This window comes from Paramormyrops kingsleyae, chromosome 5 (genome assembly GCF_048594095.1).
Source record: "Paramormyrops kingsleyae isolate MSU_618 chromosome 5, PKINGS_0.4, whole genome shotgun sequence".
Taxonomy (NCBI): Eukaryota; Metazoa; Chordata; class Actinopteri; order Osteoglossiformes; family Mormyridae; genus Paramormyrops; species Paramormyrops kingsleyae.
In genome coordinates, this window is record NC_132801.1 from 33,370,786 (window position 1) to 33,395,972 (window position 25,187).

Here is a 25,187-nt window from a genome sequence, read left to right on the forward strand (position 1 = left end):
ATGACCGCGCCGGGAGCAGGGCCTTAGCTACCCAGGGAGTCCGACTGTGTTGGGAGCAGGGCCTTAGCCACCCGGGGAGTATGACCACGCCGGGAGCAGGGCCTTAGCTACCCGGGGAGTCCGACTGTGTTGGGAGCAGGGCCTTAACCACCCGGGGAGTATGACCGCCCTGGGAGCAGGGCCTTAGCTACCCGGGGAGTATGACCGCCCCGGGAGCAGGGCCTTAGCTACCTGGGGAGTATGACCGCGTCGGGAGCAGGGCCTTAGCTACCCGGGGAGTCCGACTGTGTTGGGTGCAGGATGTGGGACCATGTCAGGAGCAGGACCTTGGCCACACCAAAAGCAGGGCTGTAGTCACACTGGGAGCAGGGCCACACTGGGAGCGGGGCCACATCGGGACCAGGGCCATAGCCATTGCTGGAGCAGGGCTTTGCCGGTTACATGATCTTAGTCACACCGAGTGGAGGGCCTTGCCAGGAGCAGGGTTTTGACCACACTAGCAGTAGGGCCTCAATGTTGAGTAGGCTCTCTCCTAGCACTCTCTTACCACAGTCTAAAGACTTGCAGTCAGGGTTACTGGTGTCTCTAAATTATCCATAGTGTGCACTATGGTGGACTGGCATCCCGCCTAAGGTTTGCTTCAGGCATGTGCCCTATGCTGCCTGCCTTGGGCTTTAGGCCTCCTCTCCCATCGCCAGGATAAGCGGCGATGGGAAAACAGCTTTCATAGAATAAATGTTATATTCTGGTATTGCATTTGCCGCGGGAGTAATCATCTCGACCAATTATTACAAAAATGACGGCTCTATCAACGACATGCTGCTTTTAAGCATTGGCTGGCTTTTGGGTAGTTAGTGTTATTGGTGTGGTGCCCTCTGAATGACTCTCTCCCTCCCCCAATTGATGCCCCCTCCAAGGAGACGGTGCTCCAAGCAAACCTTAAATGTAAGTTTTTTTTGTACCTATTAAAAACCCAGAAAGGCACTGACATCCATCACCATAATTATTCTGCCCACACAGGTAATCCCACCACTCAGTGTTCTTGTTCCTCCTGAGCCCAAGGTCAGCTAAATCGCTCTCAGGTGTAAGACAAACACAATAGCGCCCCATCCTACAGTTTTTAAAGGTAAATTGTCCGTTTGATATCACCCCTTTTTCTTTGCCTTCCTCTGTGTCTAGTAGTACTGGTGATTCAGAAGGCATTAGATAAACCTTAAGAGGGACTAGTGCAGCTGAGCCAGGCACTGACTAGTTAACTAAAATAATTTATCAAGTACTGGATGGGTTTAATGCGGAGAGCATTTTGTAGGATGGCACATGAGGAGCAGGGTATTTGATGGCCTGAATTAATGCTACTATCATTATACATTTTTCACACTATTTTCCAAATGAGGACAAACATTATATTGTGACAATGATTTTCATTATTTTGATCATTTTTACTTTCCTGTAAATAAATGAATTTATTTATTGACATACACGTTTCTTACTTTCACAGACGCTTTCGTCTGAAGCAGCATTACTGATGAGGCAGATCGATCTTCACTAGCATGTGGCTTCTGAGGAGTCAGCTTAAGTGTAAGTGGTGCTAAGCTGAGCTTCCAGTCTGTGGCTGGTAACCAGTGACAGTCAGACACAAAACGAGCTACACAGACCATTACAGAGCACTGTGAATGCCCAACATGAGAAAGGCTGTTCTGATCTGTTCGGTAAAGTCCGTCCTGCCGTTTGATGTGTGTACAAGCGCAGGCTGACACCCCACCTCCCTGTGGGGCGGGGCAGGGCGGGGCAGGGCGGGGCAGGGCGGGGCGGGGCTTCTGCTGCCACCTCAGGTCGCTCACTTTTGGACCAGGTCACGCTGGGGGCCGGTGTCTCTGGCCGCATTCTCTGCATGCTGCCTGCCGCGCTCAGCTTACCATCTAAAGGCCGCCTTTTTCCGTGCTCCCCAAAACCATGCTGCTTTTAAAATATTTGAGGCGAGGGGGACATGCTTGTATTCTGGTTTAGAATGGCGAGCCACAAGTGATATGTGTAAGAATAAGTAAGATGAGTGGGGGGAGGCTGTGTGAGCGGCGGGAGTGGGTCACGCAGAGACGCCGGGCCGCAATTAGGAGAGATGCTGCCTGACCACAAGAATGAACAGAGACTTCCAGGACGGGCCCCCCCCCCCCGGCAGACACCCCAGAATGGGCCTGTGGAGGGCAGTTTACATTCATTCATAAGTTTGTACTCCCCCCCCCCCAAAACATCCGTGGAAAGTCTGAGCCAAACCCCCAGTGAATCAGTGCTACCCATAAAGTGCGAGCGAGCACACAATGGCGCCGCCGCCCCCAGCGCGCCGAGAGCGAGAGCCGGGCACGGGCACAGGCACAGGCACAGGCACAGGAACGGGCACAGGCACAGGGACGAGCACAGGCACAGGCACAGGAACGGGCACAGGCACAGGCACAGGGACGGGCACAGGCACAGGGACGAGCACAGGCACAGGGACGGGCACAGGCACAGGGACAAGCACAGGCACAGGGACGAGCACAGGGACGGGCACAGGCACAGGGACAAGCACAGGGACGGGCACAGGCACGGTGCAGCATTAGAGAGGAAGCCGGCTAAACAGAAAGACAGAGGGGAGAGCGCTGGAGCCGCCCCCCCCGCCATGGCACAGAGAGAGCTGGGCTGTTCCTCCATGGACGCGCGGAGACGTCACGCTGGCGTAAACACGCCACGTAAACACAGCTAATGTCTGCCACTTTTCCTTCGCTGTTCACCGCAATTAATTCAATTAGAGGCAGTTTTTTCGCCTTTCTTTGCATCTTTGAGTCAGTGTGGAGGTGGTTGTTTTGGGGGTATAACCATAGTGCTCTTATCTGTTTGTGTGATTATGTTTGCAATTTTGGCTTTATGGGCAATTTTAATCTGGTCAGATTTTAAATTGATAGTTCCAGGCATATTTCTTTCCCCTCATTTGGAACAAATGTGTTTAGTCAGCATCTCCACCCCCAAGAATGTCTTTTTTTTAGCCTGGATGTCTGCCTGTGGCATTTTTCACAAGGCACCTATTTTTTATTTATTTACTTTTTTGTTTGACAAATGCATCTCTAACATTTGTTTGAGTGACTAAGTTAGTGTGTGCGTGTGCTGTGTGTGTATGGGCATATATATGAATTGGCCGTATTTGTGTGCTACTTTGTGTGGGTGACTGCATTTGTGTGCCCTGTGATGGACTGGCATACCCATCCTCCATGCCCTCTGCCATCTTTCCCTGCTTTCTGGGACAGAAATGACCTTGAACTGGATAAGTGGTTATGAATGATGGATGAATGGACTATTACCCCAGAAATTTTAAATCAAGCCGGTGATAAACATTTTACTCTGTAAAATGTCTGAGTCTGATTTTACTCCTCCTCAGAATTTCAGAATGGTGTGGATGGCATTGTCTGTAATGCGGTGTAGATGACAGCTGTGTCGCAGGGAGATGTAGAGGAATGGAACAATTTCAGAAATCCACTAAGGCTGCTTCAGAATGGCACTTCCCAGTGAAACAGCACACAGGCGACCCCGTCGAACCTCATAGCGCCTGACAATTATCATGCCTGTTTGCATGTGACTCCACAGCAGGACCTGATTGAAGCCCAGTGTCATGCTGGGCAGGAGACACCGTGCCTGTGGGTCCCTCGCGCTTGTCACTGGCAGCTCCAGGCCGTCACCGCGCGTTATTGGCGTGGGAAAAGGCCGGCATGGCAGCTGCCCTCTGATCGCCCCCCCACCAGATGGCGTTTCGGCCCACAGTGACGAGCCGGGCTGCATCGGAAGCATTTAAGACAACTGAACCTGGACCGCTAATGTGAGGTTCGGTCCAAAAACATCACTGCTCTGACAGCACCGGTGAATTATTTGTTTTTTTCTCTTTAAAAAAAAGAAGCAAAAGAGCATAATAATTTAATTTGAGGCATATTTTTAGGTTCCTCTAAAAGCACATGGTGCATATGGAGTAACTTCGCTGCTCAGTCCTCCATCGTGTTTAACAAACAGCCGTATCTCTCTCTCTCGGTCCCTAGGATGCATTTTAAAGCCCCGCTCCCCCTGGCAGATTTCTGCACCCTGCCGAGTAGAGGAGGAGGAATCCATGGTTATTTATTATTTTTGCTCCTCTTTGGAGGTGAGGGTGAGGCACATAAACACAGGAATGTCACAGGCAGGGTAATCCGTGTTGTCCCCACCTGTCATGCGTCTGCAGGGATTAGGCTGACTGAGCCTGAACTCCAAGCAGTCACGTGTCTGACCTCCGGGGGCCTGGGGAATGCGGGGCCCTCTGTGGTCCTGAGACGCAGACAGGAGGGAGCCCCAGTGCATTCCGCGTGGCCCCTTCCCCTCCTTGCGTCCATCAGCGCTCCACATCACTGACAAGTCAGCTCCTCACCGCTGTGGCGTCTACCCGCCTATCAGGGGCACGTTTTGGGCGTTTGTGACGAGCCGGCAGCAGCAAGAAGGAGCGGCAAACCCTCAGGGTCAGTGAGGGAGCTGCCTCATTGGCCTTTGGGGACCTCCTGGTCTGCGGTTCCTTTCCAGAAAGTGAAAGCTTCAGCTCACTGTAAGGACAGGGAATTTCTGGACCTTCATGCTGAGTCTTAGCTTGTGACACAACACTTTGTCTTCATGGTCAACCTTCAAGTTTCAGTGTTCATGGTAATTTATTGCCATGTGTACAGTGAAACTCTTTATTTACTGAGCAGAACTGAATTGAGAGAACAGGTACGGACAGTGTCCATGGAGCATTTAGACTTACAGGCCTTGCTGGAGAGCCTGAAATTGAGATTACTCATCTAGCCATGTGATACATCCCGTATCCAAAAGCTCCCTATAACTGCCGTACATTATGTTGTCTCCCAAGTGTTTCCTGAAGCTTAATGATCAAACCATGACAAACCAAGTCAGGCTTTTGTGGGTAGGCTTTCATGGTTAAAGTTATAAGTTATATATGTATGCACACCTCCTGATGTGCAGAGAGCTTCTGACCTCTGTGGGTGCCCTTTGGTGGGTTAGAACCACGCTGTGATTCATCCCTAACCCTAAACCTAACCCTAAACCTAACCCTAACTCATTCCCAGCGCAGGTACATTGTACAAGTCTCACCTTTAAGGCATGAGTCTGATTGCAAAAAGAACAACACGGCCAACAAAAGCAAAAGTGAACAGAATAAATGCAATAATAATTCTCAATAAGTAATAAGTCATTCTATCTATCCATCCTTCTGCCAACCACTTACCCTGATCGTGGTGGGGCTGGGTGCCTATCCAGGGGGGCACCCTGGGTGGCATATTATCATTATTATTATTATGTGTGTGTGTTATCATAGCCATTCCATGTTATCAGGTCTATTGGAACCCCTGCCTCCCCCCGCACACACATATACACACATATGCTCAGACACTTTTGAAATTCTGCAAGTAATCAGGCAGCTCTGTCTTTGTAGTGGTAGGGGTCGCAGGCTGCCAGAGATTGCCTTTCAGCTCTGTTAAGCTGGCTAATTAGTGTGCGTCTGATCTGCCGTGCGATACGCTGTCTGGGCATTCCCGATAGCCACGCTGTTGTCGGCGAGCACAGCCCACGCATATGCCATTGACGCACAGAGCTTGTCTGATCCCGAACCCGCTCTCTGGATCTGTAGAATTTTCCGGCCGTGGAATTTTCCGGAAGTCTGAAAGCCTTGCCTGGCCCTCTTTTGGCTCGCGTAGGTGCGGGCGCTTAAGGCCCCGGAGCCAGCTGTCGTCTGAAGCCATCCGCACAAACGGGCCATGCCGCTTGTTGATCTTAGCACTGAGCTGTGGAGCATGACCTGCTGATGCCACGGGAGTGGGCCGAGACCTCTGATGGATGCGGAGGAGATACGAGGACCACCCTGTTTGCAGGACTAGAAACGGCGTGATTAGATAAAGGAATCAGCGTGTTCCACAACAGGGGTGTTTGTGTCCTTTATTTCCAGATCTTCTGCACCTTCCAAACAAATGTGCAACCAGTCAGTAGCAGTAGCTCACTGGATATATTGGACTACATTATAAAGAACTTACAGATTCTACTGTGGCCCGTTTTTGTGCTTGAAATATACCGCTATGTGCGCATTCTGGTAAATCTCAGGGCTTGTGTTTCTGGAACCATCGACAAACAATTCATAGTTTGCGCCTCTCCAGCAGTATGAAAAGAAATAATCAGTAAGCAGCATAAACAGTGTTATGCTTCTTTTCTTAGTCTTGTTTTTTTGAGCATAGACTCCAGCAAACCCCAAAGGTGCAGTTACATGCTGTACAGAGAGAAGCAGGGAGAGGATCTCTCATTGCTCTGGTGCCGAGATGATGTCACTGGGGGCTCATAGCTGGCGCGCCTCTGCTGCCGTCAGCCTCGTTCTGAAGTCTGTCTCTGCTGCGTCTGCCCCTCCTCCCTTTCCCCGACACCACAAAAAGGACGCCCCACCGCCCCACAGGACTCATCCAACACAATAAAAGCAAGAAATACAGATTGAGCACTGAAACACTCCATGGAAACATTCCACCACATCCTGTTTTTATTCGAAGCATTCATGGAAGAAAGACCAAAAAAAGACCGGCACCTCTCACAGCCCCCCGACCTAAACCACCGCCACCCACCGCTCGCCACCCACCACTCGCCCCCAAAAAACACGAGAGCTCTGCTCAAGGGACAGCTGCCACAACAGCAGCGGGGGGAACGATGCCTCCATGTTCGTGTTTTTAATTTTATGTCCCCTGGGCATCTCTCGATGGTGGCCAAGTGTAGGTGTTCAGTGTAGGTGGCTCTGTGACCAGTGACTGATTTATAAGCTTGGACATGGGCCAGGGATCTGTGTCTAATGAGGTGTCACTTGGCTGTAAATTTGAGGTTGCAAGACTGATCCTGCTCCTCTAGATGAGAAACAGGAACAGGAACTCAACCCACGATCTATTAAAGCTGATTAGAATATCTAAACAATATCCTCTTAAATTGCTTTCTCCTATTCCCCAATCACAGTTAAATTCACGCTTCTGAAATGTTGCCTTGACTTAAACTAATTTTACTCATAAAAACCTCACTAATACTCACTACTTCAGTGCTCTGGGCATCTGAAATCAAATCTGGGTATTGCTTTGGTTGTGTGTCCTGCAGTGTTTGTCATAATTTTCAAATTAGCGAACTCATCTCACATCAGCATCTGGCACATGGAACACCAGCATGTTGCTTTGCCTTGAACCCTTGCTAAACGTCGTTTGATTTATAGCAGCGCTGTTTACTTGCTTCTAATGGTTGGGATTACTTTGGGATTACTTAACTGCTCAGTTTCCCCTTTGAAAACAAGTGTTAGAAAGCGGCTGTAAGTGGATACCTCCTTTCAGTCGCATTTAGCAGAGATGGCGAGATCTTAAAAGCAGAATTTGTGAGTTACGGCGGGGCTCGTAATTCCAGTAAACTCACTATGCCATCATGTAAATAAAGAGCGCTGGGTGTTCTTAAGAAGGATCAAAATATTCAATTTCATATTTTAAAGAGACAGTTCAGTCCTCAGTCCTTTTTTTTGTTCTGAGTTTTTTTTTTTTTGTATGATTGATAACGGAACTATGGATTAACGAGCGTCCACAGGTACGCCTGCCTTCCCCAGCCACTTCGAAGCCCTGCGGCACCAGGGAGCCGCCGAACGGTGATTAGAAGCAGCTTTGGGGTGAAGGCTTTTGCTGCCCAATTTGGAGCTAATGGGGAAAATGGAATTGAGTGTCCTGTTGCACTCGGACAAGCGAGCAGGCGCATGTGCGTGCGTGAACTCCACACGGGACCCTCTCTCTCACTGCGTTTGAGATTTCTGTGAAAAGGGAGCCTGGAAAATGTCACAAATAATCACAAGCAATTATTCCCCCTCTCGAAGGCATCTGGGATTAAAAAGGTTGAATGCACATTTTTTCAGTTATTATTATTATTATTATTGTTTATATAATTATTATTATTATTTGTAGTAGTATTATTGGTACAGTGGGTAGCACTCAAAAAATCAACCCCTCATGGTTATGGGTTGATTCTCGCCCTCCGTGTGTGGAATTTGCAGGTATTTAACAGTTCCAAAATTGTGTTTGGGTTAGTGATTGTGGTCTGTGTAAGCCTGTGCCCTGCAATGGACTGTCATCTTGGTGAGTGTGGCCCCTGTCTTGTGCTCTGTGCTTATTGGGATGGCTTTCAGGCAGCTATGGAAGATGGATGAATGGATTATTACTCAAAAAGGATGAAGGAAAATGTGTGAGAAGCATGAAAAGCTTTTCTTGACTCAGGATCTTTGAAAGCTTGAGGTTATAGTGTGTGTGACATGTTACAGAAGGTGCGTCTCAGGATGCCATGGATGGGTTTATTAGTTTTACAAATACTTGGACGTTGTTCAGGAGTGATATATCACAGATAAAGAGTGCGCTGGCGGAGTACCCGAGCTGGCAGTACGTCACAGAGTACGCAGTGTGCCGGGCTACCTTACCTGCTCATCCCTGCTGGAATCAGCAGTTTGAAATTGGACTCATTATGAATAGAGTGTTTATCTTCATCCTCATCTTATTAGCAGCAGGAATGACAGTGACCCAGGGCTGTGGCTAAGTTTGTACAATAATAACAATTATCCCCTCTGTTTATTCAGTAGAGTGTTGCTTGGGGTCTTCAGCCTATTTCAGGCAGCAAAGGGTACAGGCAGAGTGCACACTGTGGATGGGCTGCTGGTCTGACCTGGGACACACACACACACACACACACACACACAGTACAGGTCATTTATAGACACAAGTACCTGCCTTTGGATCACAGAGGGAAACCACAGGGTGAATGAAATAATGTCCCTGTAGTGATTAAACTACTGTAGGTATAACACACAATACACACATCATATTGATTATAACCCTGCTGTCATCAGGTGACTCTTCCACCCCGATACTTTATATTTTTCCATATAACAGCTGTTACATGGTTTGGAAACAGTATATTACAAAACTGTTATGAATAACTGAGATTTAATAATGCCCTCGAACTGTTTATGAGTGAGGGGGCCCATCCTTCTTCTGTTTAACAATACGTATCGTCATATACAGCGGTTGCCAGTTGGCTTGGGAGCTCTGCTGTATAGAATTAATTGTTTATTTTTTCTTCCTTTTGCCTTTGTGGCATTATATACGTAATATATTCAGGCCTTACAAAGTAGCTTTTAGATCTAGAATGCCATTAAATTTACTGCCATGGTATCAATGGAATTTGTTAAGCAGATGGAGAACATTCATCAGTTATATTAGAAATGGTAGCTAAGACAATCTGGTGTTTTAATATTACAGAGGCAGAGTGTTCAGTGCTGTGCTAAGAAATGGGCTGCAGCAAATCAGCAAGCATTGCATGATTAATCAATTAAGAAGGGGCTGAACAAGTTGTCGTTCTCTTAAGTAACTGCCAAAAGGTTGGGATTATGTCCGCCCTCTACCCAAAACTCACCATGCACAATTTCAAGGCATTCATCTTCCATAACCACTTATCCTGTACAGGGTTGGGGGGGGCTGGAGCCCATCCCAGGCAGCACAGGGCATGAGGCTGGGGACGCCCTGGATGGGATGCCAGCCCATCACCAGGTTCACACACACAATGGACAATTGACCTAACCGCATGTTTTTGGACTGAGAGAGGAAACCAAAGAACTCAATGGAAACAAACGAGGGAGATCGTACTGGAGGTGTGAGACACCGCATTTAAGTTTGCTTGCTGGGTTAACAATACTGCGTATTAATGGAGTTATCATGACCTTTACCAGATAAGCAATTGTGGAAGAAGAATGGATTTAAATGTAGTTAGAAATGCACACAAAAAACGGGTGGAAAAATATGGAAACCTCATAAATAATGGCTGAGACTAAAACTGAGAGCCACAAATAACAGTCATGCCTGCCAGGTCCAGCCTTCGGCGTATACAGCAGACCCACAGCCCCTAATCACCCCCTGTTCATTCATCTCCAGCCCCCATCAGCCAGCTCTCTCCATACCAAAGATGACACTAAGCAAAGCTTGTAACATCTTGCTCTTGAACAGAGCTTTGACCCCTTTTTGTGCAGTAAGATAAGTCTGATGGGTCTTAGCTGCTGTGCATATTGTAGTAATCATCTAGAGGCTACAGCTCATGTCTGAGGAATTATTATTTATGCATATGAATACTGGGATAAAGTCAATATTACCCCAAGAGACAAGGTCAATTTAAATATTAGACAGCTAAGTGGCGTTTTGAAATCATGACGACAATGGCCATGCCATTGTGGAGCCCGGAGACCCAGGCAGAAGACAGAATGTTCTGGAAGAGCAGCATCTACACAGCCGCCAGGAGTCGACACTGACTTGACGGCACCTAGTAATAATAGCCGGTGTTTTGACATTTTGACAGCTTCACTATTATGGTGCAACATGTGATTAATTGAACCTGTCACTCCGTTCGTCTGCATGAAAAGTCCACGTATAAAAAGATGGGGAGGGGGGTGGCGGGGTTCTTCAGGCATGCCTTGAGGGGCATGAAGAAAATGGAAGCGTGAGGGAGCACATGTGGGTGCAGAGCGACTGGCATGCACTGACAGAGCGGCACTCCTCCCGGCCGCGCCTGTCCCACCACCGCGAGCTGGCACGCCATTCATGGGGCTGACATCATAGCTGAAATGACAGCATGTCTTCCAGCTCCATTAGGCCAATTCTAGGTGGCTCCGTCGGGGTGATTTATGGGTAATACTTTAGTCCACTGCAACACAAACCACAGACTTTGGGAAGGCAGATTCTGTTTAAGTAATGACATAGTAAAAAACACACACGCATCCACCCCCAACAATCCCCTTCACCGGAGGAAGATGGAGAATTGTTGCATAATTGACACCGTTTTTAGCTTTGTTCTTCTGTGTTTTTTTTTTGCAAGCAATATTTCTCCTTATGGCTCCATAGGAACCATGTGGCTCTAGCATCTAGCTGGAATTTCTGAATGATTTTCTGGCGAAAGGGTGTGTGAATTAAATCCACGCTCTGGGTCTCTGCGGATAGCTTGTTCTTGAAATACCAGAGAAAGCAAGTCACTCTTCCACAAAGACGCGGTGGTTTCCAGCCCAGATACTTTTATCCTGAAGGGGCAATTCTCAAGCCCTGCCATCTCTGGTCTTGTTCTATCTCCCCCCTGTCGGTGAAGGTGTTTAGGGCTGGCAGCTCAGATGGTGAAGTACTTGCTAGCTGCACAAACTGTAGATCACAGCCCAGTTAAACTCCCCATTAACTTAGTCTCACAAACACTGGCCTGCGAAAACAGCGAAAAGTCTCCCCGCAAGAAACAACAGTCTTCTAGTGAGATGCATGCTTAATTTGAGCTTTTATTCCAGTATATGTTTGTCTCATTACGAGCCTCTCTGGTTTAAAGGTCATGTGCTGTTTTGTCATCAGCAGTTGCGCTAACGATACGTTTTCCTGTCAGCATCATCTATACCGGCCCCAATTAAAGCATCTCCCATAGACCCTCTTCATTATACTGAATCTCTTCGCGCCTCCGCCTCCGTGACTCACTTGCTGACTTGCTGGTCTGCAGCTCGCTGTCGCCTGGCCTGTCTGCACCCTGCGAGGAACAGGTTGTGCACATTTGTACACTGAAAAAAAAATCATGGCACCCTTGTCATCCTTATTCTATGGCTGCAGCATTTAATGAGAATGAACAGCTAATCCTTCTGAGCATATCCAGCCTAGGACAGGTTAACTCCAGTGGCTGTTTTATTTTTTACCGTGAATCCTAGCAGCATTTCCTAGGTGTGTGCAGCATCATTAATTCCTAAGCACCACACAAGCTGGGATTGAAAGACAATAGATTATCCTGGGAGGATCTAATCATAAAAGCTGCCCAGACTCGGGTGTCATACCTATTACTGGTGCTCCCGGTTCTCCTGACCACCTAACTGAGAGGAGCCAACGACCCCATGGCTGCCCGCTTTCCTGACAGCACAATAGGGGGGCCCTTTGGACACCTCCAGGAGGGGAGATAAAGCCTGACTGTTGGCAGGGAGACAGTTGCCGTGGTGATGCCAGTGGGCTGGCATTTTTTTGTGCTCTTGGTGGCAGAACTGTCTGTTTCTGAGTTGTCCTAAATGCTCAGGCCCCTTTAAGAGGCATCTGAATGTTTTTAATTAGCTTCATCCTACAGATTTGAGTTATATTTCAATTGCAGGTTATTGAGTTTCTTTCAAGCAGGGGTATTTCTGAAATTTTCAATGACTGTGTTTGCTAGTCTCTAACAAACAACAAAGGCCATGTAAAATCTGGTATTAGTCATCTGTGTTAAGCCCAATCATATTGAGTAGTCTAGATATAAATGCTAAGAATATATTTTTTGTTTTGCTTGAAAAATTTGGATGACGAAGGACTGTTAGTGATTGTGTCCCTTTTGGTGGAACGTTCCTGTGTAGCATTTATGTGATGTGATGTACAGTGTGGGTGGCTATTGTGCTGAGCAATTCAACACAGCTGGCCTCTTGTCAACGGCAAGGCATGTCTTAGCTCTCCCTGTATTTCCAGCACATTGATTGGTCAGTGTCCTTCTCGTTGTCATGGTTTCTGAAAGCATATAATGGTATAGACTCCAGTTTAGTCATTCATCACACTCCTGTACTGGTGGTGTCCTCATTGGTAGCTTTTTCCCTGACAGAGACACCGATGCACCAAGATGATTTTGGGGCTTTATTTTAGACATTGTTGGGTGGATGTTTGTTCAGCTGAGTGGACCACTGCAATTGAAACAGATCAGAACTTGTATCTCCTCTATTCAATGCAGTTCTTCAGGTACATGGTGGGACACAGAACAGCTAATGTTCAACATTATCTCTATAGTCACTAAGGCTTTCACAGCCTTGGTGCTGTTCAACTCATGATGTCAGCATATTCCATCCACACCCCCGCACTCATCCCGTGGGTTAACTCTAACACCTGTGTTTTGGCACCAACAGTAAAACACTATTTCATTGTCATCTGTCCAGAAAATGGCCCAGGGAATGGCCTCCATTTGAATTTAAACACGGCTACTAAAATACCAGTGTCTGACCTGTGCAAGGATATATACTGTACTTGCGTACATTTTTTTTACAACGGGAAGTTGGGTCTGGGGCTTAAGAATATAGTAACGGAATAAGCCCATCTGTCAGCAGGAATTAAACTTGACAACCTCTTTTGCCGAAGCCCATTGAATAATGTGTCCCTTAACCATCCCTTGGATACAGCAGATTGAAGTCTTTAAATCCAAGACAAAGGAACAATGACAAAAACTGAGCCACCAAAGATGGCAGATTATTTTAAATCTTGCCTTTGACAGTCTATTTCAAAGGCTAATATCTCAGATATTATTCTTACATTTATTGATGAGCCTAATGGTAATATGCAGGGACAATAGACAAAAACTCAGAAAGTTGTGTTAATGTGTCATATAACACTCAGTGAAATTATTAGAAGATTAGGTTTGATAAAGTTGATCTGATCTCTCTATAGCAATTTTAGTCAGACACAGTTATAAGCTGTGTCAATAAGCGTTTGTCACTTATTGGAAAAAATAAGCTTCTTTCCCCCTCAAGGATCATTTTCAACAATGGTTTCCCATTGAAAAGCCCTTAAAATGTGGGTTTCAGTTAAGTTGTAAACCATGTTATACAGTGGTACCTCAGTTCTCGAACTCATTAGAACTCGAATTTCTTAAAAGTCGAACCAACCAGTTCGGAAAAAAATTACCTAGAGCTCGATCTGAATCTGAGAAGTCAAACTGTGAACGCCGACCTAAGATAACTTGTACGCGCCGGGAAATGAGTCACGCTGCACGTCTCTCAGCGGAAACAAAGGGTAACGCTTCAGTCTCAGCCTCGCGTTCGCTGTGATAGCATCGTGCATGTTTACACTAGCTGAATACATATATTTAGACAGTAAAAATACATTTACACAATGATAGACAGTAACAGTAATTATTATTATATAATAACATACATTTAAAAAGATTTCTTATTAATTATTTTAATATTAATAATAAACCATTAATACATTTAATTGTAATATTGTCGTGCCCAGCGGGGACAGAACGGAGACAAAGGCGCAGACGTCAGGGTATCGGGGAATACGGGGTTTAATTACAGGTAAGGCAGGCAAAACGCAGACGGACAATACAATGACCAGACTGGGGAAACAAACTGAAACGTGGACGAAATACAGAGGACTAATGACAACAACCAGAAACAGCTGATCACACGGGGACTCCCCATGGGGTTAACGAGGGGGCGTGGCACATGGAAGGAGCTGACAATCGGGGCAGGACACATTGTTTATTTTAACTTTACACGTTGTTTGGATACATTTATTTTCTTACTTTACAAATTACTGTTTTGATAAATGTGCTTAGATGTATTTAGTACAGTATATACTCTTCTTGTTTTATCCGGTTCATTTTGTGTTTAAATGCTAAAAAAAAAAAAACATATTTAAGTGTAAGTTTTTGGGGCCAGGAACCAATTAATTGATTTTCCATTATTTCTTATGGGGAAAATTCGATCACAATTCTAAATTTTAGGATTCGATCCAGAGTTCTGAACGGGTTAAATTCGAGTTCTGAGGTACCACTGTATCTATGGATTGTATGTGTTTTTTCCATAGATAACAGGACACTGGGCTCATTTGGTCTGCCTATCAAGGCATCAGCCATCATTCTGCTCACTTTCCTTGCTTCAGTGAGGAGTTTCACATTAGAAACAGCACTTATTTGGGTGACGTGTACCATGGTGACAGTCATACCTACTTCCCTGGTAACATGTTGCTGTGGCGGGCAGCAGGGGTTGGGCAGCTATGCTCCCACTGCCGGAGTCCCTTCCAGGGGTTGATTATGGCTTTTCAGCGTCCTTGACCTATGCAGGCTGACTAATTCCTCCACTGGTTGGCAGGGATAGACAGATGTTTCACTGGGCACCACTGACATATAATTCTCACCGCTCCACTCCGCTCACATGCTCTGGTATGTGTATGTGTATATAAAATCTGGAAATGCCATTTCAAACAAGATGATGACCAAAAGTACACCTCGAGGTTAAGTTAGTTAGTATTATCTTGTGAGCAAGGAAAGAGGTGCAGTGCTGTGGCAGATGACCTGGCCCCCACCATCCCCCGAACTAAACCCTATGCAGCTGGTTTAGGATGAGCTGGATCAAAGAGTACAAGCAAGGTAGCCAATATGTGCCGAGAACCTGTGGAAAGTCCTTCAGGACTGTTGGAGAAGCGTTCCAGGGGGCTACATCTGGAAGCTGGTTGAAAGAAAGCCAATAGTTTGCAATGTTGTCATCGAAGCAAAAGGGGGCTATTTTGAAGTCTAATATTTGAGTCTAAAATCAGTACATTTTGAGATGTGAACACTTCTCTTTGTCATTGTAATATCTGATATGTATCACTTCATTGCCGCAATGCCTTTTACTGTAAGGTGAATAACATAGCCAGGTGTGTCCAGACTTTTGACTGGTACTGATACTCTGTCTAGTCAAAAGGTAATTATTATGCAGAGAATTCCATATGAGATTTAGAAATTCACATTTAGTTGACATTTTAAATAAGGGAAGCATGAAAGATAATTCAGAATGAAGCATAAAGGGAAATACAATAAAGGGAAATAAAAAGACAACACACGTACGCTCCCGGAAATCCTTCTTCTAAGGGACAAGCTGAGCAATTGCCTATCAGATAAATGGCATGTATTGTGGGACGATAAATTGCAGTGACACAGGCAGGGAATGAAAAAACAACTATTTTTATTCATTTAAATCCAGAAACGAATGCTTGTGGGATTGAGGCAAATCAGCATGTTAAAAAAAAAAAAGCCATTTACCAGAGTAGGGCTGATTATGCAACTACCGTCAAACATCCAATTGTGTTTCTTGTCAAGCAGTGTAAGGTTATGCTTGTTATTCTACTCGGAACTATGCAGTGATTTCTCAACAGACGCTGGTGAGCCTCGAGTGCCGACAGAGTCTATCCGAAAGGCATGTTTGCAACCAATAAATGACCCGTTTGCAGTGCTGGTCAATCCATCCTGCTGGAGAAGTTTCCAGGTGGCTGTTTTCTGAGGGGGCACCACCACAGCAGGGCACTTTCACTTTGTCTGGAAGGGGAGGGTGCTGGTGGTGAATCTTGCCTTGGACACCACATGGGCTTCGACCGGCACTGTCTGTGTGACCGACAAGCCGCTAAACAGCGTCTTTGTGAAGATTCCTGTTAGCCGCGCTGTGTGTGGCAAACACCGGAAACCTCTACAGGTGTATGAGTCATTTCAAGGTGCTCATTATGAAGGTACGGCATGGTGCCCCCAGAGAGGATGTGCTAAGTGATTAAACACTTCTGCTTTTTAATTTGGATGAATCAGAGCTCCGCTGTCCCTAACCGGAAATGGGGAAGGCGTGCTGGCGTCGGCCTGTTCCCAAGAAAAAGGTCCAAAGATATGCAGAAATGTCACTCCGTTGTCCAATATACATGATTGTGTGTGTGTGTGCCCTGTCATTGGTGTGTGTGTGCCCTGTCATGGGTGTGTGTGTGCCCTGTCATTGGTGTGTGTGTGCCCTGTCATGGGTGTGTGTGTGCCCTGTCATTGGTGTGTGTGTGCCCTGTCATGGGTTTGTGTGTGCCCTGTCATGGATGTGTGTGTGCCCTGTCATTGGTGTGTGTGTGCCCTGTCATGGGTTTGTGTGTGTCCTGTCATGGGTGTGTGTGTGCCCTGTCATTGGTGTGTGTGTGCCCTGTCATGGGTGTGTGTGTGCCCTGTCATTGGTGTGTGTGTGCCCTGTCATGGGTGTGTGTGTGCCCTGTCATGGGTGTGTGTGTGCCCTGTCATGGGCTGGCAGGGTCCTGGATGGATGGAAGGTCCAAGCCCCCCACACCCTGCACTACATTAGCGGCTGGAAGAGGGATGGATGAGAAAGCAGGAAATACAAGGGCTGCTCTTAAGAGGGGTTTCCCCTCAGCGTGCCGTCAGTCAGTGGACAGTGGTGTATCTTGCATTTCAAGAGCAACAGATTGCGTAGCTTCACTTGTCAGTGATGGACGAGCAGCCTGTCCTTCACGTGCTTAACACACATCGCTTTTGAAGTTGCCCCGTACATCAACCAGCCACTTGTTCATTTGCATCCACCCCATCCCGCCCCCCGCCGCCGATGGTCTCCGTGGGCAGCTTAGGCTAATTAACCTGACACATTTTACACGCTTTGAGCACTACAAAGGTCTTCAGAAGAGGCTAATTGGGGAGAAAGCCTTAATAATCAGATCTGAACAGCCAGCCAAGCATCCGTGAGCTAAATGACAAGAGGTTTACCTCCGATTACATGCATTGCGTTATCAAATTAAGTGGGCTAAAGGGCCATGCTAAGTCTCTTATCTGAAAAATGAGAATGTTTTAGGTCAGTTATGGAGACTGTAGATGTTTCATTGTGAGTCTGCTTAGGTCTGCATTTTGGTGTATTACCTTTCGGCACTGTGATATACTGTGTACACACTGTATGCCTCATAAGCAGTGGAGACAATATCAAATTAAAATCCTTCTTAAGCAGAGGCAGTGATTTTTAGTCTTTAGTTTGCGTCTCTCCATAAGTACTCACTGAAGTTATTTGATTTTTTCAGCCTTCGAGTTGTATTTATAGTCGTTGTTAGTTATTTACAAAGGAATATTACCTGGTTTGAACTCCTCAAATAATGATTGAGTAATTACGATAAAATGAGTAACTTTTTCAGTCCGCCTGTTACCGCCTTCTATGTACCGATAGCAAACCTGCCACAGAATAAACGCCCAGTCGTGCCCCGACAGGAAGTGTGAGTGGTATTATAATCACGCATTACCCAGCGCCCCCCCCCCCCTGCCCCCCCTCCCCACCTTTTCTCTGTCGTCCCCCTTCTGTATATAGAGTTAGAGAAGCTTATCGCTTGGCAACCACAATTAAAGTACAACAACTCGGCAGAGGCAGCCACCATCTGAGCGCGCTGAAACGCTCGCCGTGACAGCCGGCTACTCTCAGGGTGGAGGGAGAGGTGTAGCGAGGCGAGTGGGGACCGAGCGATGGCACGGAGCGAGAGAATCACCGCGGTCAGCGGCATGGCTTTGGCTTAGATACCAGTGCTGGAGCAGCGCGGGAAGCGAGGCTGAGAGGGAAGAAGCTTACCTGTACCCCGCTATCATGTCCCGGCGGTCGCAGCGGTGAGGCGCACAGGAGGTACGTGAAAGGAGCACGTGTGGGAGCATAATCCACCATGAGCTTCTCTTCTGGAAAATACCGCTACCTAACATGTAGCATTTACCCACCTTAAGTTGTTAAATTATTACCTGGATTAGGCTGTGTCTTGTGTGGTATTCCTGTGCACACTGTGCATGTGGCAAGCATCTGCTCCTGCTCTGAGATGTTCAGGAGGCAAGACCACTAGGTAGGTGTGGGGCAGAGGTGAGGTGAAGGTGCCACCTGCTTACTCGATAGTCACCGGGAATCGACAAGCCTGCTCACCTCCTGCTGCATCTTCCCAGCCCTTAATCGCTTCATACTTTCCTGCCGGCAGCCCCCTGCGTCGTTACTGCGGGCCCCCCCCCCCTTCACGGCCCGCCCACCTGCCACAAAGTGTGAAGTCACGCGTGGAAGATTCTCAGCGGGAGGCCCGTTGTCAGGTGCCGCAGAGGGCCGGTGTGATTTGTGGCTTTGTTTTCGCTTGGGGGGTGGGGTGGGGGACATGGGTGGAGGGGGGAGTTCCCTCAGTTGAATTGCTCCAGGTTACATTGAGTCGGGCGGGTAGGATTCAAAGCCATGTGAAAGTCGCAGCCGCTACCGATGTGGCGGATCCCTCGGGTGCTGAGGAGGTACGGGAGATGGGGTTAGTGAACGGACGCCACAGAGGAGCGAGTTCAAACGAGCTCCACACATAGAAAGTAGCATCGGCATGGAAAGGTCAGGGAATCCGTGTGAGACTTCCTCTTCCCCGGTGGGCACAGAACTGGATGAAAAGCCCCCCCCCCCCCGGATAATCCCACCCGGTAGATGGTCAAATGTCAAGGACCCTGTGACAAGCATGACTTTTTTTTTTTTTGGTGTGGGGGGTGAACCCCCAGGTTAAACACGCATCTGGCTCTACCATCCAGCTTTCATAGCAGCAGCGTCGGAGCCGAGAGGCATAGCACTGTACTGGCGAGTCACGCTTCCGGAAAGCTCCTTCATAAATGGAGAACTCGCCGCGTGGGATTTTACAGAAGGTGATTTTTTTATTGATATTTTTTATGTCGATACTTTACGGAGAGCATGTGAGGTTATGTAACTGGCTGCTGGGAGCTGAGAGCCACCAGGCAGGTAAAGCTTTAGAAACCCAGTCTATGCTCTTCAGGAACTGGACGGATAGACGAGCTTTCAAACGAGTCTTAATCCCCGGCTTTGGACTCACTTAGTCTTTTCCCTTTGCTAAATGGAGGAGAAAAAGCTCTGCATTCTTCGTTTCACACAGAATGCTTTTATGTAATGTTGCTGTCTTTTTGGACCAGTTTAAATTCTTACATCGCTTACCTTGCCAGTCTGGTGAGAATACATTTACCTGTCTTGTTTATTTTCAGAGGTCTAAATTTAGCTTCTCAGAATGGAAATTACAGCTACATAGAACTTTTTAAGCTCTTTGCTGTTGCGACTTTAGACAACTTTTCTTTTTTTAACAGGTTTTTTTTCCCCTTTTATAAGTGCTACAGGTAACGTTTCAAGGGGGTAGTAAGAGGAAGCTGGAGGGAGCAAAAGACACAAACTGCCTCTCTGACTCTGTCCATTAACGTCCAAGGTTTCCACGTCGCATTAAAAAGCAACCTTAGATCAGCCTGTGAAACTAGAGCAGAGAATTAAATATGTACACAAACAACCAGGGCACTGTAGTAAATGTGTGTTTAAGTGTACCCCAGGGACAGAAAATATTTGCCCTACTTAAAATGGAAAATGACCATTTTAATATCTTTTTCGAAAATGCATTTAACAGATGCAATGTGCCCTGGCTAGGTGTGCCTCCGTTCTTTTAGCTGCTGGAGAGAGGTAGGGTAGCGTGTGAGATGCAGACCTGCAGCCAAGAGAGCAAGCTGGGAAATGGTGCATCTTCTCTAGTGAAGGAACTTGGAAACATTTATTTTAGCTACAGTGTTAGTCACAGTCTGTTGGGAAAACTGTCGTTATGGACACATCAGACTCATTGTCAAATAACCAAAATGTTCTTCACCTGTTAGATTTATCCTTCCTGTTCTCCTCTGTTGGGCCTGTTGAATTTTACCCAAGCTAGTCTATGTGAAGACATTCACCTGTTGCTGGACTTTCACCTTTCACTTTCACTTTCAGACTTTCACATTGAGTTTTGGTGCATATGGGGATATGTTTTCCGTACATGTCAGCTGTCCGTGATGCTTTTCTTATCTTTTCCTTCATTTGCATTTTCTTGCATATATCACTGGGTTATAAAAGAGAAAAACTAATATTCAAGCAGAACTACATAGAATGGACCAGTGGGGAATTACAGAAGAAAATACTGGCTTGGGATGTCTGCTTTCTGATTTGTAAAGGAAATCCTTACAGTAAGCAATCCTGCAACCCGTCATTGTTTTTCAGATGCGAACATTGACATCCATGCTACGTGTTCATTGCTGTCTTTCATCAAGGACCAGATTGATTTATTTAACCAACCTGCATTCACGCTGAAAGAGAAACTAAAACCTTCAGATTCCCATGAACCCCAGATGCTATGAAAAGCTAAAGAGTGCTGCTGTTGATGGTAAAATGCTCCCTGGGAACTGAAGTACTATAGTATTTATGGGGTATGATTCTTCTTCTGGGAAAAGAATCACCAGGATGATACATTTATTGCTGCCAATTTTTGATGTCAGTTTTCAATGCAGTAAATGAATGATTCCTTGCACAAACAGACAAAATGACTTTGGGCTTCTTTAGTGATTCCGTTTGATGTATATGACCAACAGGCCAGCTAGAAGATGAATAGCAAGTGGGAAGCTGCAGAAATCTGCTTCCAGCCGGGGCTAAAGATTCTCCTTTACATTTCTGGATGATTGGCCTTCAGAGTCTGAACTCCAGGATTTTCAGTATATATGCATACTTGAGGTATCTACTAGATCAGGGTTTCTCATCCCAGTTCTCGGGGAGCACCAAACGGTCCACATTTTTGCTCTCTCCCAATTGCCAGGGAATTGGGAGAAAGCAAAAACGTGGAACATCTGGTGAACCCATACTAGATTACTCTATTGCTCCAAAAGCAAAACATGAAGTTGTACCTTTTATATGGGTCTCTGGTTGGAGAAGAACTGTAATATGGCTCAGGAGCTTCATGGTCATAATGACGGAAGGGCAGTGATTGATCTCGAATGACATTCTGCAGTTGTTTTTATGTAGCCAGTTTGAGACAGGGTATTGTATTCTTCCCCACTCTGACTAATTCCCACTTAGCGCTGTACTTTCTGATATAATCAACCATTGTAATGTGGTCTCTTTGTAGTATCGCTTGTACTTTCCATGCTTCCTTTGTATAGCAGGTATCTTCAGATCGAAAAACATCATAGGAGGAGGGATATATTATTTCTGCTACCACTAAGTATGCACTCTGTCAATGTACAACTATTATCTTCATGTCAGAACACTCTGAAAAGGGCTCTGTTGGAAGCCTAGTATGTTATACACTACATTTCCACCCTAGAAAAGAAACAGAAAGATGACAATTAAGAAGAAAAGAGCAAACACTCTAGGCTATATTTCATCTCTGCCCTTCTCGGAATTTCTCCTGCCCGTAAGTAGGTTTGGTACCTGGCTTAACGTCGTATTCATCTCTCTGTTACAGAGCCTGGGGTCTGCAGACAGGAAGGAGGCCCAGCAGAAGAAGTAAGTGGAGTGAGAGATGCATGTTCTCTGTGACAGATGTGTGTCAGATGCGTGTCTATGGTGATTGTGGGCTGTTTCAGAGTATTTGGAGAACTCTGTTTGTGTATAAGGTCATGTGAGGTGTTTACATTAGGGGTGTAACGATACACAAAATCCATAGTTTGGAACAAACTTCAGCTTTGGATTCATGGTTTGGTATGATTGCAGTACAGCCAAAATCACAATTTGTTTTGAAATTTTAATTGAAACTGCAGACTCAATTAGAAACAGTTGTAAACCAAAAGCAACGTGTCTCAACATGACTGAATAACAAAAGAGACATTTATTTGACATTGTAAAAATACCTATGTAAAACAAATAAATATTTGAAAATAAGACTGCATCATAAGTATCATAATAAACTAATTCCCGTCTAAATCCTGTGCTCTCTACTACAGAGCATGGTTGCAGGTCTGTAGCAATATCACCTTATAGCCTTAGTTTTTTCTTTCTTAAGCTGTTTCATCCTTGCTCCAAATGTACACACACTCAGGTGACGTCTCAAACAAGTTAGCACGTTGGGTGTGTTTCCAGCAATGTATCCAAGTTCGGCATAACAGAGCTGACAGACAGGCTAGTTCTTATCAACTACTACTCTCTCTAGTGTTGGGGTACTTTATTAGGAAATCAAAATATTCTCTACCTACCGATTATTACTGACTGTTACCAGTATGAGCCACAACCAGCTCACAGCCACAATTAGCATAATGTTTTACGTGTGGAACATCTACTTTTGAATTTAGATTCTGCCAGCAGCAAGCAATGTATTAATTTATTTCACTGTACGTACCAAACTGAATACCATGTTACTGAGCGGTACACGATGAATATGATGTCCTAATTTACTTGGGTTTTTTTCTGGGTGTGTGTGGGACTGTTTGTAAGATTTTTATAAGGATCCGTAAAGGGTGAGTGTAAAACACTGTCTTTACACTGCGTGTCCGTCCAAGTGGAATTCAGCCCAGTGCTGATATCTCTGCCAAAAATGCATATTTTCAAATCCACATCAGAAATTTTGTTTTTTCAGTCGATTTTGGTCAAAACCATCCTAGTAAATTCATAGCTAAAACAGAATCTATATTTTAAATATGTCTATTGCATTTGATGTAATTCCATAACATATCATCATTTTTTCAAATAATATTGAAGTGATGAATAATTTAGTAGGATAACATTAATTAATTTCTCAGTGATTGAAACATGAAAGGGAAATGGATTACTTGGATAATTAATGAGTTGTGACATTACAGTTGAAACTATAAAAAGGTGCATTCATTATATCACAGATTTTAACTCTTTTCCTCACAAAGAGATCCAACCCTTTGATGACCTCTGGGATGAGCTCATATCTTGGATTCAGCAGTTCAGTTCTGCCACTCTTTAAGTGTATCTGGTCTGTTGCCACCCTGGTGTTTATTTTTGTCCTTATGTTTTATTACTGTTTTATTACACTTTTAGTTGCTGTCATGTAGGGTATGTAATATGTGATTTATGATTTTGCTGAGATGTGAACAGTTACATTTTTAGGTGTCTCGGGAGTATATATCATATTTTTTTCTTTCGCTCTAAATGTATCTCTTAATGTTAATATTACTCTTAATTGACTCAAAGCACAGATATTAATTAGTTGTTCATGTCTGTTCTATACACCAAGTAGCTTGTTTCCTCGTGTACAGGGCGAAGGTCGATTTTCTTTTTCTTTGTTCCTACATTCTTTTATTGTTTTCTGTCTTTATCACTGAAGCTTCGGCATAGCATAAGGCACAGGTAAGGCAGCTAAGGAACCAGATTATCTTGCCCGCTTTTTAAGAACACACATATTTTAGTTTCTCAGCATGAGGTGTGGACACGGTTGTTTGTCTGCTGTCTTCAAAGCTTTTCTGGGCTAATGTCATAGCCAAAGACTGCTTCGCCTGAACTTCCACGTTATGGAACACAAACTAGCTTAATTTGACTCTTATTTCAAAACATAACCTAGTGTGGAGACCATGTGCTGTTGTCCTTGAAACAATTTGGCAGATTTTATTTCATGTTTCTGAAGCTAGAAAGGAGATCATTAAAACAGGGTGCCTTGAATTCCTATTGGAAAAGACTTTCTGGATTGTCACCATATGGCACAGTGTTGTGTTCAAATCAAACATGAGCTTGGATTTCCATGGTCACATAGCAACAAGGCTTTCTTTTTCGCCGTAGAGAGGCCTACACTGTATAACTTTGCTGCTACAATAGGCTTGACTTGATTTGGTGAACACAACACAAAGCTCTTTCTCAGTCATTCACACACACAGGCATATCCACTCCTGCACAGCATATCCAGAAGAAAAGTTACACTTTCAGGGGAATAAGGCCGGGAACTGGGGGGGATTTTTCAGTGAGTCAAACCCAACACAGACTTTTTGAAAGTGGGCTGTTCCCCTGATGGCGTGAGTGGGACGGGACGGGGAAGGTGGAGGTAAAAATGCAGCTGGAACGTTGTAATTTAACTCCACGACTCTCTGAATTGGCAGGTGGTGAATAAAATAATGGAAACACCTAACAATATTTTAATATCACAGACCTAATAAGGAGGAGGGCCACCCTTTGCCTTCAGGACAACTTAAATCCTTCTTGGGATGCTTTCGTACAAGTCCTGAACTGTGGGAAGTGGGTATTTGATCACTTTTCAAGAGGTAAAGGCTTTAGTTCTTTGATGGATGAAGAAGGTGGGAATCTACTTCATGCTCTACTTCCTGTCAAGGTTTAGTGATGTGCAGCTCCAGGTTTTTGTGCTCCTTATATCAGGATATGCTTTTCTCACTGGCCTTGGATAAAAGCCGCTTCCGTGTTGCAGCATTCCAGCTTTATGACATTGATGAGATACATTTTTTTGTTGAGGCTGGATCACAGAGGCGCATATTCAGGTCTGTGGTCATTTTTATATCATTACGTTTGTGGTGTTTAGCAGCTACCCTGTTGTCTGTGCCTGTCGGTGAGCTTTGAATTGCAAACGACCGTTCTGCTTCGCTGACGCCCATATTTGGCGTGTGCCGTCATGGTTTTAGAGGCTGTTCACCTTCGCAGATGAAACAATCTTGTTCGTTTTTTGCTATCGATGCACCTGCACCTTCTTGGCCTCTTTGGAACGTTTGAAAACTCCTATAAAAATTAGGCCTTTTTTATAGCTGACACATTCTGCTAATTGGCATGCAACCTAATGTGAGTCACCTTTGTA

The 25,187-nt window shown here is 45.5% G+C and overlaps 1 protein-coding gene across 7 annotated transcripts in view; it reads left to right on the forward strand.

Annotated features, from left to right (window-relative positions):
• The window catches only part of ankfn1b (ankyrin repeat and fibronectin type III domain containing 1b), a 200,455-nt gene that overhangs the window by 118,171 nt on the left and 57,097 nt on the right, over positions 1-25,187 (forward strand). For 4 of the 7 annotated variants that reach the window (XM_072712607.1, XM_023819213.2, XM_023819212.2 and 1 more), the window contains one exon: positions 21,897-21,937. In XM_072712607.1, the coding sequence (XP_072568708.1) occupies positions 21,897-21,937 (41 nt within the window). Of the gene's footprint in view, positions 1-19,217; positions 19,285-21,076; positions 21,167-21,896; positions 21,938-24,635; positions 24,877-25,187 lie in introns of those variants that run through there. The other 3 variants (XM_023819219.2, XM_072712608.1, XM_023819216.2) reach the window with 3 other exon arrangements.